The 20,599-nt window shown below is 38.9% G+C and overlaps 2 protein-coding genes across 3 annotated transcripts in view; both read right to left on the minus strand.

The window, feature by feature from the left end:
* PHACTR4 (phosphatase and actin regulator 4) overlaps positions 1 to 4,425 on the minus strand; it is a 34,229-nt gene extending 29,804 nt beyond the window's left edge. Inside the window, exon 1 of one of the 2 annotated variants that reach the window (XM_072421222.1) lies at positions 4,288 to 4,425. The gene's annotated coding sequence lies outside the window, so the exon portion shown is untranslated. The remainder of the gene's footprint in view (positions 1 to 4,287) is intronic. The other variant, XM_072421238.1, reaches the window with a different exon arrangement.
* Positions 4,426 to 15,636: 11,211 nt separating this feature from the next.
* Positions 15,637 to 20,599, minus strand: part of MED18 (mediator complex subunit 18) — an 8,695-nt gene continuing 3,732 nt past the window's right edge. The window contains exon 3 of the mRNA XM_072421250.1: positions 15,637 to 16,324. Within this exon, the coding sequence (XP_072277351.1) occupies positions 15,771 to 16,324 (554 nt within the window). The 3' untranslated portion in view covers positions 15,637 to 15,770. The remainder of the gene's footprint in view (positions 16,325 to 20,599) is intronic.

Here is a 20,599-nt window from a genome sequence, read left to right on the forward strand (position 1 = left end):
GCATGGTCTGATTCAATATTTCCTGATGGATTATTGTACAATCAAGAGTAAATTGCCACTGTACTTTGCTTTGGAGGATACTGCAGGGTGCCCCTCACTCCCCCGTCTCCACAGAACTGTTACTAGCGCAGTGTGTACAGCTCTTGTGTATGGTGTCTTAGCACTGCTGAAAATATACTCTGGCTCCACAGCAGACCATGGGGACTTTCTAGCCATAAATAAATGCCTCTGGTAAGTCAATAAATGTAGGCAGGCTGTAAAAGGCTATGTACACACGTCAGATGATTCTCGCTCTATACGAACTGTTGAGCTTGTTTTGGGTGAGAATCTGACATGTGTGCAGTGGTTGCCAGACGTAGTTCATGGATCTGTTCTGGTGGCCAATGGAGAACGACCGCTATACACGTCAATAAAGAAGAGCACAGAGGGGTGCTGCTCGTTCAGTTTCCCCCCTTCCCTTCTCCATAGAACAGAACAGTTAGTGTGAATAGTGTGAACACTATTCGTTTGTATATCTGTCACTCTTTGTCTCTGGAAACAATCATGAAAGATGGTTTCCAGCAACGCATATTGCCGGTGTGTACACAGCCTAAGCCTGAATGTTTCCTTTCTAGTGATGGGTAGAGTACTGTGCACTCCCAACCTTGGAACGGTTGAGATAAGATATGGGCAATGTTTTCTGCAATTGTAGGAAGGAACATTACAACCATTGAATAGGTCTTTAAAGTAGGACACTCTCACATCGTGCCAATGTAAAGGTTCACACAACATCCTGGGCGAATGAGTGCAGTGTGTGCAAGTTACATCGGTCTTCACTCCAGGTGGATGACAAGAGGAGCAGGGGAGAAATGATAGGTAAAGCTGTGCCTAGAGGTTTGACTACTCCCGGCAATCACTACCATGAAGCATGGTGGTAGGTCTCTTTTGTTTTGGTGGGTGATATACAAGTTCCGGTATACAAGTTTCTTCAGGCGAATGGAATCCTTCGTATTACACACACATAAATATAAAACACAGATATCTACTACTAAAAAAATTACAACAATAATAAATTATACCTAATTCTTATATTTCCCAGTTATTCTCTAGTGTATCTGTACACACTTTGAGTGAAATAATAGTTGTGAGTGCTCACCTTGAGGTCAAATAGCATTTTTGCTCTGTCTAGCAATGGAATGTACTACAATAAATATTGATGATAAAGTGCTTTGTGTAAAAGAATGTCATTTTGATCTCATTCACACCAGAGCTTTTTTTTGTTTTCATCTTCCAAGTTGGGACTACAAGTCCTTACAAGTCCTTTTCTAGTCCTAGTACAGAGGTCCCACAACCTTTTTGAGGAGGTTTCTGTAATGTTGGATTACTAGTGACCATCTGCTAATGACCACTTTTGGTATACTAATGTATAGGAAAGCAGCAGGGTTCATCATGTTTGCCCCCCTTCCCTTCATGGAACAGAACAGGCAGCTCAGCAGAAAGTTGAGCAGTGTGTCTGTACCCACTGTCACCCACAATTATTTCAAGCAATTGTGTCAGGAGACGGTTATTAAAAGTGTGTACTAAGCATAGTTAGGTGGAGTATGCACAAGTTTTTATTACTTTTAATAAGGTTTCATGGTATTGGGCATTATGCAAATGTCCTGTTTTAATTCATTATAAATTGCTACATGTCATTTCTGCCCATAAATGGTGATAACAAAATGTTACACAGATATGTGGCACACTGATACATTTTATAAAGTAGGCCTAACATCAAATATACTTTATGTTGTGTGTATGTATTCTAATAACATGTATAACGGCGTTTCCTCTTACAGACCTTCATCCTATTTTTATCCTTTAGGAAGTCACCTTTTTTGGCAATACTCAGCATCTAAATTCAGAAACAAGATGACTTAGACATAAATTATGGCAATCTTCCTGGCACATTTTTCTGACACATTAGACTCCCTACCACTACCTAATACTGGCAGAGAGGAGACTGAGAAAAGGCTTTCCACTTCCTGCAGTAGACTAATGACATCATCTCAGTCTAAGCAAAGTCACAAGAAGCTTATATAAAGCCATGAAATACAACACACGTTGTGGTGTGTGAAATGTATTCATGAAAGTCATACACTAGTACATTGGAATACAAAAATGATTGCTATACCATCGTTTACATGATTTAAGGTTTACATATACTCCGACTGGAGCTCAGGGATGGCTGATAAATGATACGCGGTGCAGAATTTTTGTAAAAGGGATACTGATGCTATATTGTGTCATACACCCTGAATATATTTAATCAGCCTTGTTAAAGGATAGCTTTTATAATAATGTTACATTGCATTACCATGACACCTCAACACAACACAGCACAAATATTCATCAAACTGATCATTTAACCAAATCAGTTCTTACACCAACACTAAGCACCTTCCATAAATCTGCTCGCTTTAAGATAATTTTATCAAAACGAAAAAGACAATGACACAATAAATAAAGCAAATACAAATCAGAGACACTGCAAGATAAGGCCATAAACTTTGTGTACAAATGTGTAAACTACACTATACATAGATATACAGGATGGTCCCCACACATTCAGATCAAAGGGAAACACAGCAACCTTCCATGATAACAAGAATTCTAACAATTGTAGGCCTTTTAAAGGAATCATTAGACGTCCTGATCTGCAATATTTAATATCAGGAAATGAAAGCTGCACACCAAGTATCACATGTAGAAGGTGAAGAATTTATTATATTTGTACATCATATAAAGTTTCAATGCTTTCACCTTCACAATATTGAGAGGATGAAACTATGATGATCTAGCAACTCTCACTTCTTTCTCACAATTTATTACCCACCATGTGCACCCTCATTACTTTCCTGAACCCAGAATGAAATGTTTTATTGAAGATCTGAATGATTAAAGTGAAACTGGGATTGTACGCAGAATAATGTATATTATGCAGTCTGTCAGCACCGTTAACAAGGCAGGTTTTACTTTGTCCCCTCTGTAACATGGCTGTATTACCTGTTGATCCTGCCAGTAAATATGTTACCCGTAACAACAGGCAAACATGATGAGTTCTAATTTGAAAGTTGAAACAAACCATTGCTATGAATATAGGAGATTACATTAGTCAGCCTTTACTTGGGTAAAAACCATTACCCCAAAAGGAAAAAAGCAGATGCTGTAAGTCAGATCGGGCAGGATCAGACCAGCACAGCTCCAGGTGCCAGCTGCTTGGCAACTTGCACTGCAGCACTAGATCTTAAAGAAACAGAGTATGTACAGAGTATGATAGCTGGCGGCAGGGAGCGGTACTGGCACTGCTCACCCTCATTCATTCTCCATGCAGATGCCATAGAATCCCACCAGAAGCAGCAGTTCCCTGGCATGAGAAAGTGGCAAACGCATCTCAACCTCATGGCCAGAGTGAACATAGCCTAAGAATGTCATGTTTTGTTCACTTATTTATTATCTATTTAAATCTACCAATCCATCTAAAGCTGTCCACAGGTGGCTGCATTTCTCCTCTGTAACTACAATACAGCGAGCGTGGCCACACTAAGAGCAGAGGTGTTGTACTGGCAGGGATACCAAGGGAAATAAAAACACAAAAAATTAGAACTAATGCAGCCACCACATTTATGGACTGGAGAACTGCTTTGTATTACTTCTATGTTCTTGGCTTTAAACATGAGCGGTATATTTAGATTTACACCAGACAAAAAGCCAGATGGAAGGTAATAAATGGCGGCCATCGGAAAGAAATATATTCAAGTTTCCTTTACTAAACATCAATAACATCAGTCTGTTTTGTAATGAGATGGGCAACACAAATTCATATATAATTTTCTGCTATCGGTCATTGACTCAGAGCCTGAAATGGGCAGATATAGACACACGGGATGGCCGTCATGGTGGTCTACATCAGTATACAGCCATCTGGTCAACCATGATTCCAATGTATAAAATGAATGATGTTCTCACTTTTTTCTCTATCACCATACATGAGTGTGTTATTCTTATGGGGAGCTCCATACAACCGGTATACACAGCCAGCAGTCCTAGAGAAACATAGAGTAACTGGCAGTGTATAGAAACCCTCATAGGGTCCCATGGAGGGCTCAGCTATTATGAGGGGCTTTGTAGGTCTCTATACAGAAGGGGGCACACACATCACCACTCCCCCTACACAGCCATACCAACATGCCAGCCTAGGGGGGGGGCACCGGCTGGGTGAGGGAGCAGCTAAGTGGCGGGAAAGTCGCAGTCAGAAGTCTCTCTCACCTGTTGTGCCGGACTGACTCCTTCTCCTCGTTCCAGCTGCCACTCTGCCTCCTCTCTCCGATTTCTCTGTGTCCTCAGGCTCTCAGTCTCTCCCTCTGACATCACAGGAAGTCTTACCTGTCCGGTGGAGTCAGAGCGGAAGCCAAAGTTGAATGAGGCGAGCGGAGCGCACGGCATCACGGGAGTTGTAGTCTCCTCTGCCTGCTCTGGCGGCAATACATTCCGCGTAGACTTTGTACCTGAGCACTGAGCTGCCCAGTGAATGCTGTGTTGGAAATATATTTCAGTGCAGTGTTTTGGCACAGTACATAGGCTTTTATCTCTGGCTGCCAAGATTGAAATATATTTGCATTGGTGGTAACTGTGGGTGATGTGATTCTCTGCAAGGCTCTCCTTAGGTGGCTTTAAGCCAAATATGAATATTCAATGTGTTATAGAGTCAGATAAATAAATATGTGATGTGTTTTATTGCAGCAAAAACAAGGCCTCAGCTGTACCACTCAGCCCATCCAGCTGTATTTTGTTGGTGAAGCATTTCATAAATATATATATATATATATATTACATGTTACATATTTTGCATTTATCAGTTTTCAGGCTATTGCTGAACATGGCTGATGGATTCCCTTTTTTTTGGTTTTGTTTAGAACTGATTGCAATCCACCATTGGGATATTTGTTCTCATGCTGCTGCACTGCAAACTGCTAGGAAACACTTGAAAGTAAAAGCATTTAAAGTGGTCTCTGGAAGTAGTTCATCTCTAGATTGCCCTGGGGTGGTGCCTTAATCTTCCCAAAAACCACACTACAGGCACAAATCCATACAAAAGGAATTTCAAGCCCTTTGAAGGATAAACATGGCTTTGGGTGGTTAAGAACTGCTTGACAGGGATGAAACAGCAACTTTACTGTAAAAAACAAAAACCAAAAACACCCGTCTGAACTGAGCCTAAGAAGTTTCTTAAAGCCAAAATCAAATTCAAACTCAAAAAAAAATGGAGATAGGCCTTCTAAAACCTTCATCTTGATGTGGGATATAGAAAAGCAAATGAAACTTCCCTGCAGTATTTCAGCCACCGAGGAGAAATGGCCTCTTATAAACTGATAAATACTACACAACCACCCACTGGTGTGTCTCTACTATGCCAAAACAAAACATAGATTCTGAAACCGCCCAGATTGTGCCCAAAAATCATTATTTTTATTAAACTCTAAAAGTCATAATATACACTAGCATAAACAGAGTACAATACAAACAGTGGGCAATATGTCTGTAAATGTTCTCATTTATCCAGGTCATTAAATATCTAGTAGTAGTCACATTCAACTGGACTTGTGTTAAAGATGATTTACAGCTCTCCTAGCCACAACTGACGACTTGGCTTGGACATATTATTACATGAACAAGTCCAGCTGAATGTAACCATTACTACCAGCTAAAGAGTGGGTAACAATACATTTACCAATTTACACCTATACAGGAGGAATATCTAGTTATCCAGGTAATAACATCAATTATGTAAAGTATAAAAATAACCCCCACCATTATCTATTTTACCATTACAGCAAAGACAGAAACAATAGAGTGAGTGGGTAAGGATCCTGCAAGCTTAAAATGTAAAGGATTTAGCACTCAAGGCAAATGTCCAACGCTCCCCACCTCCAAACTATTTCATTAGCATAAGTTATACGTCTGGTCCTTTTTACACAGATTCCTCTGAAGTGCTCAAGGTGGCTGCTTCTCATGACCCCATGCTAAGCAGAAAACATTATTTTTCTAAGCCAATGCACAAAAGTCTTGTTGAGTCAAATATATCCTATATCTAAATTGCCACACTTTCAATCTCTCTTTTATTAAAATCATTGGAAATATGTCTTACTAATATATCAGCCTGGTGTGTAAACTATCAGCCATATAATATTACGGTATATCCAGGTAACTCTAATATTTTATGTCTGCTGAAAGAGGTTGGCAAAAGTCATCAAAAAGTTTCAACGTCACAAAGTAAGTTCCAATTTCAAAAAAATAGGTAATATGTTATTATAAGTAGTAAATTACATCTCTCCCATGCAAAGTTTAAACACCACTTTTGAAAGATGCCTTGGAAATTTGAATGTAAATAATTATACAGAATTCTAAAAGTGGAAGACAAAACAGAATATGGGATATCCAACTATTCACAAGCTGTATTCCCTTGGGTATAAACAATGAGAGGTGAGGCACACTAGTGTGATGAGTGCTCTCAGCATACAGTATCACTTTCTGTATAAATAAAATGTGTAATAATAATCTTCATATTCTTCATTTATTCATCTGGTATTCAGTACAGATCTAAAAGAACCAACAAGACCTGCTGTTCAAACTAATTTTATTTAGTTACATTCCTGATATTTATATTATATACATTGCGAATAAGGCACTGTGGTCCCACAGAATTGCTTGTAAACCTGTGCTGCCAAATGACGCTCTGACAAAGAGGAACATGGTGTCTAAAGTCGTTGTCTCCCCTGTCTCCCATGCTCCAACCCATTGGAGGTCATTTGATGAGTGTAATAAAATAAGCTGCTGGAACTTCCTTTGTTTTAATTGAAAATGTAAGATTATCAAGGAGCAAAAGGCCTGACTTGTGGAAATCGGATCTACAATCTGATTAGAGACATAGACACTTTAGAGAATGTTCTGGGTTTGCCTTGGACATTTGTCTGAACAATGTGTCATCTAAAGGGAGCACCAACAGGCACCAACCAACTCAATCTGAGGTCAATCTAAAGGACTGTGAGCATAAATAGGAATGACTATTTCATTTTAGGACTTTCAACTGTGCCAGTATCAAAGCAGCTATCATCTCCCTAATAATGCTGCAGTGATTTTACTGCAGACATGATAGTGTTGTCATCAAAGGAGGTGCCTATCCAATGGTTCTGTTGGCAGGATCAACAGGTATTTATATAACTTTCCACAGGGTACATACAACAACACCTGGAATAACTGGTATGGGCAGCCTACATCACACATGTAATTTTATAACCTCAGTGGGTATTCCTGCAGGTGACATCTGGAATTTTATGAATTAAGGAAACATTCATTCCCACAATTAATGTGTGGTGTTACCATAATGAAAAGTTTTGTGGCCTTGCCTCACAATTTGCATCAGAGCTCAGAGGAGTAAAGCTACACCCCTGGTTCCCCTTTCACAGTTGACCTACTTTTTTCAAGTCTTGTGTTTTAGATCAGGAAATCAGAACAGTGGCTCAGAGGTTGGCACTCTGGCCTTTGCAGCACTGGGCCCCCAGCGTGGGTTTCCTCCGGGTACTCCAGTTTCCTCCCACAATCCAAAAACATGCAGTTTGTTTAATTGGCTTCCCCAAATATTGACCTTAGACTGTATTAAAGACATATGACTGAGGTAGGGACATTAGATTGTGAGCCCCTTTGAGGGACAACTAGTGACATGAGTATGGACTTTGTACAGTGCTGAATATTATGTTGACGCTTTATAAATACTGAGTAATAATAACTATTCTAAGATAAAGATAATTTGTAAGTTCCAATAGCTGGACATGAACCAAGTTTTACACCAATGACACCAGAGTCAGTAATTTAGTATTTGCCTTGTTTAAAAAAATATTCCTTATTGCTTCATAGAGATTAGATTAAAGGATATTATGAAATTAAAATTTCAGTCCAATCAGAAGGTAACATTAGAAAACTCCTACCTGACAAAAAAACAAATGACTAACAAAGACCTCCTGGGACTTGAAGCCTTTACTGATTCCCTAACACTACAACATTGTAAATAACGCATGTACAGTAAATATACTTAGTTTAAGAAAAATCAATTGATTGCACTAAAACAGAATATATTTTTAGTGCATCATGTGTACAAACACCTCACTGTAGGAGCTCCAAAACCTATATATCCCTATAAAAATGCTTTTTTGACTAATGGAAGGATGTTCACCTTTTCCCTGTCACTTGCTGATAGCCAATACTATTAGGTATGGAATAACATGTTAGTTCTTAGTGCTTAGTAATTAGTCCAGCACTATTAGATGATATGTGAGCCCAGAGACTAAATTAGCTTGGTGGTGGTGTTTTTGGCTGCCTTGTTGCTTTCGGCTATGGGTCTCAGATTAACGATCTGTGATCATCATGACAGTCATGGTAATCACTAAAAGTTTGTTCATTTTAATTTTAGGGTAGTCTTAATTATTATGTTATAGATCAATTTATAGGGAATGTATCAGTTCATTTGAATTATCATGAGAGCTCCCAGCCTAGTATCTGGTGGACGGGCTTCAGCCAACCCACAGAGAAAGGAACCTGTCTGATGTCAGTCACACAGGCTGGTAGGCACACTCAGCTACGACTGAGTGCTCTAAGTACCCAGCCCCTGTCAGGAGCATAACGCCCTGGGCAGGTCTGGGGAATATGGGTGGCCCTTCCTCTTTAGAGGATTATCACAATGGCACCCCAGTACACAATTTTGTGCTGTGTTTTTGCACATTCACTTTTTATTGAGCACTGTTTTTTTTGTGTAGAGGATCACGGTTACCGAGATTGAAAAAAAACATTTTAAACATGTATTAATTCATGTATACGTGATGTTGGGAGATTTACCTGTATTTCCCCGGCTAAGCAAGCAGAAGTAAAAATAAATCGTAGCAAAGTAAGGGAAATTCCTCACTCCCCCATAGGAACAGTTGTCCTTAATGGAATATTTGCCTTCAGTCTCTGTTCTGGTGGCAAATCTAAACTATTGGATTTCCCATCATTTTCTGTTTTAGTGACCATGGTCACCAGAACAAATACGAAGAAAACAATCTACATGAAGACAGCCAGAAAAAAAAAGAAAACATGGCAAGGGTTCTGATCCTCACCTGCTCTACCCAAAACTAGAAACACTTTTGTGTAAAAGACTCCCCCGCCACCTAAATACAATGATTTGTGCCAACCCCAGAGGTGCATACTAACCTCAGAGGGATAAATATTAAAAAAAGGAATTATAGTTTTTAGGTATAGAGTTGCTTACACTTGAAGTTTGCTGGAACCATCCAAAGATTTATTGGCAATTGTGTGCACCATATAGGACTCAACAACTGTGACTGAAGGCCCAGGGGATGTCTATGATGAGGTCTATTTGGAGGCTGGGTGTCAACATACAGGAAGTGTACCCACTGCATTGCCTTTTAGTGCAGATGTAAAGGAATTTTTTTATTATTTTGGATAGAGTAGAGGAGGGTTAAGTCCCATAAGGTTTGTGTTTATATTTTTGCTTGTAGTCTGGCGAGACTGAGATTCACTTTCTTTGCCCTGGACATGTTCACTAAGATGGAAATTCAACATTTTAGAGTTGTCACCTGAGCAACAAGTTAGGAAAATTTTGTCAAATTAGATACCTTTGTGATAGAAGTTCCTTTAACTTTGGGATATTTCTTCTCTCTGTTGTGTTTCTAATACAGGTAAAATGAAAAACTCCAAAGCACTATAAATTAGGAAAAAGTTTGTCTAATTTAACAGGAACTGTGCATCATGGGCTCAGTCTTTTTAGATATATCACCCATATCTATGTGTAAATGACAGATTAAGCTGTGAAGTATGAAAACAAATATATATACTGCACTGTAAATACGTGTGAAACGCGCCATCTGCTGGCTCAAAAGCAGAATGCAAAATTTATCTATGCAACATTTTAGAATTATGGAAGAAGTTTTTAACAAGTAGTATATATGTGTGATTCATTTTCCTCTCCGGTAGATAATATTCCTGTCCATAAAAAGCCCTGTGATAACACCTCAGGACATTCTGTTGTATTGCCCCTCTGGTTTTGTGTCCTTGGATGCCCATTTCTGGAACATACAGTTCTTGTGTATGAAAATCCCACCAGTAAGTGGTATCACTGTGGTTAATTTAGCCATCTCCTTAGAACAGGTAACATTGGAACGAATGAATTTGTTCAGGCTTGTATTTTTTTCTCAGGTGGTTGCTTGTTGTTGCCACATGGAGAAGTTACCCATTCCATCTGCTTAGAAGAATTAAATCATTTTATACAGAGATTTAAAAAGAAAAAGCACTGCACAAGTAAAGTAGTTGTCAAAAGCCTGAAAAACCTAGCAGTTACTGTCCGTTACAAATCTCCAGTGCTAACTGGCAACCGCACAACTTTATATTATTAGGCTATGTACACGTCAGATTGATTTTGCTGGAAATTATCTGTTACAGTTTGAGACAGTTCATTGGACATGGGGGGGGGGGGGGATGAGTGAGCAGTACCCTGCTTGGCTCTCCTCCATAGGAGTGAACAGCACTCATTTCTCATCGATCATCAGTTCACCATAGTAAATTGATGAATGACTTCAGAAGACCGCTGTACACATCAGATATTTGCCCAAAACACAACCATAGCCATTCACCTCGGGTGACAATCATCTGAAGTGTGTATAAAGCCTTAGTCTAGACACTAAATATGCAAAGCTTTATTTTGTAATATGTAAATACCTCAATAAATTATAATTTATAAATAAATGTACAATATTGGTACACAAGCAGAGAGCAGTGATTGACTGAGACAAATTTATTACAAATCTGCAGTTTAATGGGTATGCACACAGGATCTGTGTTACCGGTAAGATCATCAGGTGAAAATAGGGTCTACAAAAACTAATTTTGTTACAGCTCCCCACTGATCTCTGATACATCTATTTATCAATGGTCAAAGTCTATGGCCTGGTCTGGTAATTATTACATCTCAATATCACTAATTTTTATTTCTTACGCCTCTGCAATACTGTCCTTATATGACCTCCCATATAATCATTACTTTCATGAACCAACACAAAAATTCCACTTCTACATGTTACAGCTATCAGCTGGAATACTTCTCAGGCTCCCCTTTGACCATTTCTGTTCTCTATACCCTAACACTATTTAGTAAACTTTTACACATAGATATCATATACAACAGATTGATACACACAGAAAAACAGTGTTGCATAGAACTTCATGGTAAAAATGTAAACAAGTTCCCCTGACACACTGGAAAAACTTGTCAGAAGAAAATTAACAGAATAGAGCATATTTATGATCAATTGTGCTGGAATACTGATAGTTAGGCTATAGATCCTGAATGTTAAAGCACACATATAATGAGATACAGATAACCTAAAACGATTTGTTTTAGAAAGATCACTTTACAAGTCCATCAAGGTATCATCCAATCTCACTTTCTATGGGACCTACCTTAGCTTCACAAGGAGAATGTTACTCAGATTAGGATTTATTTACACCGAGAGACAAAAGGGGGTGAAGAAGACCTGTGACATCACTGAACCAGATTAAGGACATCTGGGGAAAAAATAGCATGTTTTGTTTTTCACCCTTTTAACCTGTAATGGGCAAGTAAAAGAGAAAAAAATTGCAGAATTCATATCTAGTAATTCTGTTCCTCCCCGATCTTCCTTCTTAGCACAGGGCATTGTAGTACACTTGAATGGTAACTTGCACAATTCTTCTTGCAGTCCAAGCTCTGGTTTCCAAGTGGCTAAAACTAGGTTAAACATATGTACTGACACTACTTTCATTTAAGAGCAATATGAATTAGTATTTACAGATTATTAAATGCTGTGTCTTATATCTGGCCAGAGTTTAGTTTTAACCTCCACATGCAGAAAAGATACTATATGTAAATCTTCCACAGTACTGCTTCTAGATTGACTCATTTGAAAAAGTAAATTAATGATTAATTCTAATACATAACAAATATATGATCCGTTCTCAATTACCCTAAAGATCAGAAAATGTTTCCTGTTAAAGTAAAATTGGACCAGGCTTTTACCTTACACCTGAACAGCAAGATCTGCAGGGTTTAACTAAGTATATGCACTATGTGTTCCCATCCTCTGACTGACAGCTGTATTAATAAATCAAATGAAAGGAGAACAAATTGCATTTCCTGTTACCAGGAGACATCTGCGCCTGTTTGTATATTTTGTTACAGTGTGTGAATGCAGTGCAAGAGTCCCAAACAGCACAACCTCTGAATTCCCTGTTCCCACACTGCTGGGATAAACTTGTGAACAGCCTGAAGAAGGGTCTCCACTTTATACGTAGTGCTGTACAGGTAGATGCTTATGCAAATGAATATGTTAAACAGTTATACAGTTTTGATTTACACAACAAAACTGTACAAACTCTTCTAGATTTACAGCAACTAATGCAGGGTCCGGATCAAGTATCTACAAGCGGCAGTTTTAAAAACAACAGAAAATGCATAGTGCATAGTTTACCAATACTGTGAATCATCACTGATACTAAGTACAAGCACATTTTATAAACAGAATGAACAGATGCAAACATCAGCCTGTATGAACCTCCCTGTGTAGAAATATATACTCCAAAACACACCACATGCAGTACTTTTTAGAATAGATTTATTCCCTTCCAAGTTTTTATGATGAGAGTAAGCATGGTAATACTCTAAGGCCTTATTCACATTAGCAACATTTCCAATGACACTGTTGCATCCTCCATGCAGGGTAATTGCTTCAAAATTAAGGAGATCATTGTTTTACATAGAAGCCATCTGCAAAAAAATAGCATAGCATGGAACATCATTTTACATGCACGGACTACTTGGCTCCTACTTTAAAGAAACTACCACCTATATACATTTCTTTATCTTGGACATCCCTAACATTCATAGGAAAAGATATGCGATGAAAGACATCAATTTTAAGCGGGACTTTTAAAGCCAATACCATCAATATAAATTACAAAAATAATAAAATGTTATTAATATTAAACATTAAAAACAAACGTCATTTCAAATACATAAAACACAATAAAATCGTAGGTGTATATAACGACCTCTCCTTACAGAATACCACAAATGGTTTAAATTCTGAATTACTTCTCAACGTGCTTCTTCAGGAGGAAGGAGAGGGGAAGTTTATACCCATAGAAACATATATTACTTTCATGTAAAAAATACAAGATAAAGAATAAACCTAAATCACATATTTGTCCAAAAACAAAAATACAAATATACAAAATTACATAAACATGTACCTGATATTTGTACTTCCAGCAGCCCTCTTTTTTAAAATTGTTGCAAGGAAGGAGGTGGTTATGGCGGCAATGATATACTGTAGTTACAAAAATAAATGAATAGATAGTCTTTATTCACCTTGTTTTACTAGGCTTCATTATGTCTGGTTATAAGGGGACTAGTTGGCATTATTGTCTAGAACATTAACCACCTGGGCGTTACACTGAGGTCTAGATTTCTGTTCCAAAAGCGTTACATTTTTTCATGAATTTTTTTTTTTAAATTGTAGACCTGTAACTTACAGAAATATGTCCGAACAGGGTTCTAGTAGATATCATGAATATAAAAAATGTTTGAAACACACAATCATGTAAAAAAAAATTTTGAATTTCCCGCCCCGCCTCCCTCCCGCGCCGACGCATGCAGCGGCGTCACCGGGAAACCCCGGTGATCGTCACTGCACTCACCAGCTGAACACAGAAGAGGACGGACGTGTCCGGAGGAGCGGAGGGAGAAGGTATTTTTTTTTTGCGATTTTTTCTTTTGCGGAGGGAGAAGAAGCCGGTTGGCATTTTCTTCTAAGCCAGCCGGCTTCTTCTTCCCGGAGAGGACACCCGACGCTTGAGGACGACGCTGTAACACGACGGATGGACGATCGCAGCGGGACCAGGTAAGTGATCGATAAACCCGAACTTTTCTCACTGTATTTACATACAGTGAGAAAAGTTTGGGGTTATCGAAAATAGTAACTTTTTTTAGCCCGTACCAAGGTCGGGCTTATCGGTTAGGTGGTTAACAAATGGTCTTTTGATATCTTTATAATACACACATACATGAGTTCACACCACCACACATAGAGGGTTTTTATTTACCTTATTTACGGGACATCATTCTGTCTAATTGCAAGGGGGCTAGCCATAAGTATACCTGCGGTCTATCCGGATCTTAAACACTTTTTGATATCTTCATAGTGTGTAGCACTTCATCAGTTCACACAAACATACACAGAAAAACACAGGCGCCCCAACCAATGCAATAAATGCTGTGTGCAAAGGTTTGCCAGTTTTTAATAGTCACCTCTAAAGTACATGCAACTATATCTCCATAGCCAAAAAAACGTGACACTTAACAGTTAACAGTTGTCACAAACCATTACCTCAGACTAGAAAATGGGTTTTAGGATTAAAATTATAGGAAAATAATAAGCGGGTTTTCTCCATGTGAAACAAACCCTGGAGCCCCTCACTATGTGTAGAAGTTTTCAGAGACTCATAGGAATAATGCCCAGGACGCTGACTGAATTACATAAGAAGGTGCAGTGTTTTCCTATTCAGTATCATCAATACCATGTTGAGAATGTTCAGCATGTAATTCCAAATTTACTCTTTGCATGACTTGCCAACTACCCAAAGAAACCTGTTTTCAATTGTATTATTATTATAACAGTATTTATATAGCCCCGATATATTATGCAGCGTTGTATAAAATCCATAGTCATGTCACTAACTGTCCCTTAAAGGGGCTCACAATCTAATGTCACTACCTCAGTTACATGTCCAAGGTCAATTTTTGAGGGAAGCCAATTAACCTAACCGCATTTTTTTTTGAATGTGGGAGGAAACCAGGGAACCCTGAGGAAACCCACACAAACACGGGGAGAACCTGCAAACTCCAGGCAGATATTGTCCTGGCCGGGATACAAACCTGGGGCCGAGTGCTAACCACTGAGCCACCTTCCTGCCCCCTGAATTCCAGCAGATGCCAAAACACCATAGCCACTGCAGTAGTCATTTTTAAATCAACTCCATTGGATAGAAGTTTATCCAAACAGAGTTAAGGACAAGCTTTCATGGCTCTACCTCCACTTCTTCTGTTGGGTAGACCCACAAAAGCTTGTCCAGAAAATGTAACAGCTATTGAAAAAAAAACACAGACAGTACTTAACTCTTAGATTGTAATGAGTTAGTACAGCCAAAATGTTTTCATTTTGAGGGATAAAGTTTAAAAACCCTGCTATTTTTTTCCCTTTCTATTTATCCCAGTGAAGTTCCACAGATCACAAGAAAAAAAATTCAGGGATCCTAAATGTTCCCGATACTATAAAAAAAAAACAAATCTTTCTGATCTACTACACTAATGTTCCCATATGATAAGATGCACTCCACAGGTCTGTAAGGTTTACAGGCAAAGATGTTAATATGAGCGAGCATGTTCATGTGCACATGTGGGGGATTCCCAAATGTAAACCTTCGCTTTAGCTGTACTGAAATACAAATAAAAGTAAGAAAGAGGTAACACACAAGTATACAAAACACTTGTTTAATAAAAAGCGTGTACACAGTGCAAAAGTAAGCAATGACCTGATCTTTTATGGCCATTTACACAAACAGGCAATGTATATTAAGACAAACGCATGCCATAGCAACCATCATGCTTATTACATCAGACGTTTTGGATCAATTTTTTCCAGCTGCACCAATGGTTTTAGTTGTTCTGCAAAGCTCCTGACCTCATCTGCTATGCTGTCTTGTCCAGCAGGAGCCACAACACTAAGCTCAACCAAATAAGAAAGAGATAATGGTTCAGCTCCCTCAGCTGTTCCCGCCACTAACACACGGAATACTTTAAACACCGCTATTTTCATGACTCCTTTACGAAACAAATGACCTTTTGCAATGAATTCATGGTCCATCCTAAAGCCCATTTCTTGCAGAAATTCAGGCAGGACTTCTGAAGTTGCAATATCAACACAGTTCCTAACCAAAGTGTGACGACTTCTGTCTCCTGCTTCTGGCTGTCCAAGATAACGGAGGTGCCATGGAGATCCTGGTCGGTCAAGAGGTCGACGAGCACGAAGTACAAAGGGGCTGGCTTGCTGGCCTTTTAGCAGGTATACACTTTCATGGTCAGCAAATGTCTCTGGCTCCATGTTGTCACATAGCCCACGTAATCGATGGAGAAGGCTGTCTAGACCTTGGTCAAGAATACTGCCTAAAATTAGGGAAAAAATTAAGTTAGTAAAATGCAAAGTTATGGGACTTGAAATTATTTGATACTTGATACTTATTTGATTGGGACTTAAAATTTGATAAAGGATCATTAAATAACAAAATCTATATTTATATTCACTTACCGTGTTTCCCCGATGATAAGGCAGGGCCATCAAATAAGACAGCCCCCCCTTTTTAGGGAAAAATGAAAAATAAGCCCCCCCCCCCCGCAAATAAGCCACCCACCGATTACTTACCAGAATCGGGTGGTACGGTGGGTGACTCCGTGTGTGGTTCCTCCGTGTGTGCCGCGCCTCTTCATGACGAGGAAGTGACAGGACTGCAGTGCGCGCACGTGACTCCGCCCAAGCAAACACAGGCAGCTTCCCTCATCCCTCCCTAACGGAGACTGCAGGAGTTTGTTCACGAGTTCAGACAGGTTTTTTTTTGCTGTGAGCAATACCACTCTATATACGGTAAGCTTTAGAATGGGACATTAAATGGTACAGTATATTATTGATTACAGTAGAAGGGGACAATGAATGGATCAGATTAATCAGAAGGGGACAATGATTGGCACATGATTGATCTGAAGGGGACAGGAATGGCACATGATTGATCAGAAGGGGACAATGATTGGCTCAGATTGATCAGAAGTGGACATGAATGGCACATGAACAATAACTGTGTACTGTAGTCTTCTTCATGGGTAAATAAGGCATCCCCCTGAAAATAAGCCCTAGAGCATATTTTGGCCTTCCAAAAAAAATAAGACAGTGTCTTATCATCGGGGAAACAGGGTAATATATTTAACACCTAAGTTCAGGAAAACGGCTAAACACAAAGTTTGGGTACCTCTCTAGCTGCTCATACTAAAATGGCAAAAGGAGATGTATCAGCACTTCTCATAATAAATTTGATCTTCCCACTTATCTTTAAAATATCTGTAATACATTTAAAATAATTTGACAATGCATACATACACTTATGCAATACAATACAGTCTAGAGCAGTTTCTCCTCTCTAATACCACTGACATCAATAACCTTTTTGGTCATCTGTAAGGTGGCTGCCTTCCCACTGGCCAACAATGTAGGAAGCATTCTGCCTACTTGCCGTCACATTATTATTCTGTGAGCTCTGGATACTGTTCACTGAAGACCTGAAAGTTATTTTAAGAGTTCACCTATATTAAAAAGGTTAAGAAACACCCAGAGTGTAAAACGACTTTCTGTATTAGTTAAGAACTTCATTGGGGTAACCTCCCATCAACAGCGTTTTGACTTGGCAGAAGAAGCAGCAACATATTAACGGTTCTCAGTCTTGCTTCCTTCCTTCCACCAAAGCCCTGAGCCCTGGAAACTGACAGCACAGCAAGCAGAGCCAAGATATAGTAAGAGAGAGCACCACCACACATCACAGGAAAATTTGGACAAATCATTTTTTGCGTCAATATTCATAAAATCAACATGTATTCACTCATCTAGGTGTGCACACAATCTGGTACTGGTACTAATATTAGGCACTGAATTGTAAAGAAAAAAAGCCGTATTTCTATCTCACTCCAAATATTCACCATAACTCTATCAAATAGCCCAAGTATATTCATCACTATGATAAATAATTGCAATTATCTTATATTGCATTAAAGGATGGTAGATTTAGTATATTTTTGTACATAGGAGCCAAAAAAATTCAACCAGTTCATTATATCATGCATACACATAACGTAAACTAATACATCCTTCACAGGAATGAACTGTTAACTTAAAAAAACTGTACCATCTTAATGACAAGCAATTATTAAACAATTTAAGTGTTTTGCAAGAAAATGGACATATTATATGTGTACATAGCTCAAATGATCATATTTATCCAAAAGGACAAGACTACAGGACTATACCTGCTTTAGTAACAAACAAGGACTGAAAAAAATTATGCAGAATGAAGGTAGACACAGTGAACCATTTTTGTTTTTGAAGTATATTTTCCAATACGTTTGGTACAAAACTCATATGTATACATATATATATTTTGTTGTTCAGAATACTTACCACTTATACTCCTGATAAAGAAGACTTGTTTCTGTGAAAGGGGTTGAGATAAAAAATTTAATTAGTTTGCCTACAATGGAAACCCTAGTTAGATGCAGGGTTTCCATTGGCAACCACATAAATTAGGAGGTGGATACCCTAAACCGCACCCATTGTATGTAAGAGTCTATGAATTATTTTTGTATTGATTTTATGATACTGTGATTAAAAAAATGTATTTAAAAAAAATTAAATGATGTTGTTCATTAATGCCACTACAAAATCCCTACTATTGTAAAAAAATATTTATTAGATCCTGGTACTGCCCATCTTTTTCCTGATTGTATGCTGCTTTGTAGCAGGGTTAGATTAAGACTGGTAATTACTTTACATACAAAAAAATATATACATTACTTAATGTGCGGATTCCTTTGGAGAGAATAATGTTTCTCATATATCTGCCTGATGTTCCCATAGTTCTCCCCAGAGGGTTTTAGTCGGTTCCTCCGTCCGGCTGCTTTGAATACCCCGCCCAGCTCTCGGCAGCTCTCATCCTGGGATGCACGGATCTCAGTGAGACTGCTCTGTGCCATCTGTGCTGTGTGTCATCCGTTCAGAAGATTGCTGCCGATCAGAGGTGAGGGACCCCAGAGCCACTAACATAGCAAGGAGCATTGGGGTGGGCCCCTAAATATATACCTACCTGTCACAAATCTATACATATGAAACTGCTGTCTGCTTCTCTTCTTTGTACACCAAATTCTCTGAGGATGGGGGTACAAAACTGAAAATATAGGTGCAAGTGGCGGGCACATTCTCCCCTTACAATCTCATTACTACAGCAGCATTAGAACATAAAACACTTTACAATTGGCTTCCCTGCCCTGTTACACATTCCTGTCCACTTAACTAACATTCTGAACTTCAATTGGGGAATGGGGAGGTGTAAAAAAACAAAAATATAGATACAAGTGGGGAACATCTGTGACTGACATCCCCTAAAACTTCATCACTATGGCATCATTAGAAAATGAACTCTGCCCATTACATTTTATTGAGGTTGAGGTACAGGAAGGTTACAGTCATGTGTAACAAGGAAGTGCATTTTGATGAACAGTTTTTTTTTTAATGTTGTAATGATGCCATGGTGATAAAAGGTGATCGCCACACGTGTCTCCCACTTCCACTTATTTTTTTGTTTCCCTGCACCTCTTAATTCTGGAGAAATTGGGGTTTGAGGCAAGATGCAGACAGATATGTGCAACAAACTTTGCTGGGTAGAGATTTATGTTCTCATAATGCCATAGTAATTACATTTTAAAAAGGTTTAGCCACAAGTGTCCCCCACTTGTACCTACAGTTTCAGTTTCCTTTGCCTTCACGTATACCATAATCATTTCAAGTTATTACAACCAACGGTTTAGGAGATATGTAGGTTTGAACACAGCGAGTTGTTAGGGTGCAGAATATGACAAGCAGCTTTTAAACATAGCTATCACACTGCGCTGCCGATGACATTATTACACACTGCAGATAAATGTCACAAACTGTTTTTATATAGAATATGGGCAGTGCTAAGAGGGGGTCACTGTCTGTCTTGTCCCTATCTGCTATCACATGCATGATGCTATTAAAGCATCTCCACATTTTTAACATTATATTAAAGAGTGACTTTCTCTGTTATGTAATGGAAAAATTTGCGTTTTTTGTTTTTACACTTTTGTGGAGAGGACCTCTCCCCTTCAGTTTTCACTTCCATTTCGGTAAAGACCAAAGGGGAAATCCGCAGCCTCCTGGGAAATTTGTGTCACATATCCCAAGAGGCTCTGCACTGCTCCTTGTGTGCATGCACCTTCAGAGGATTTCTTTTAATGTAAAAAAAAGTGTTCAATCTAATGCATGCACAGTGCAAGGCAGCATTGGACGTACAAGTGAGCATTAGAGAGAAGGTGGAAGCTTAGCCAGCATGGGCCTGCTGGGCTAATTTTGTAAAAGAATCAAGTAAAAAAAATGTTTTCACAAAAGTTCACTTTAACTAAATATAGACACAGGAGCACATCTGAAGTTAGGCTGAATTCACACCGGCAGGTTACATTTGTCCATTCCTCATGCCAGGAACCACCGCTGCTTAAAAAACTTCTAGCTCTGAAAAAGCCAGACACTTACCGCCTGTTACCAATCCTAGGTGCCCAGCACTTACCGCCTGTTATCAATCCTAGGTGCCCAGCACTTACCGCCTGTTA

The sequence above is a fragment of the Pyxicephalus adspersus genome, chromosome 1, assembly GCF_032062135.1.
Source record: "Pyxicephalus adspersus chromosome 1, UCB_Pads_2.0, whole genome shotgun sequence".
Classification (NCBI taxonomy): Eukaryota; Metazoa; Chordata; class Amphibia; order Anura; family Pyxicephalidae; genus Pyxicephalus; species Pyxicephalus adspersus.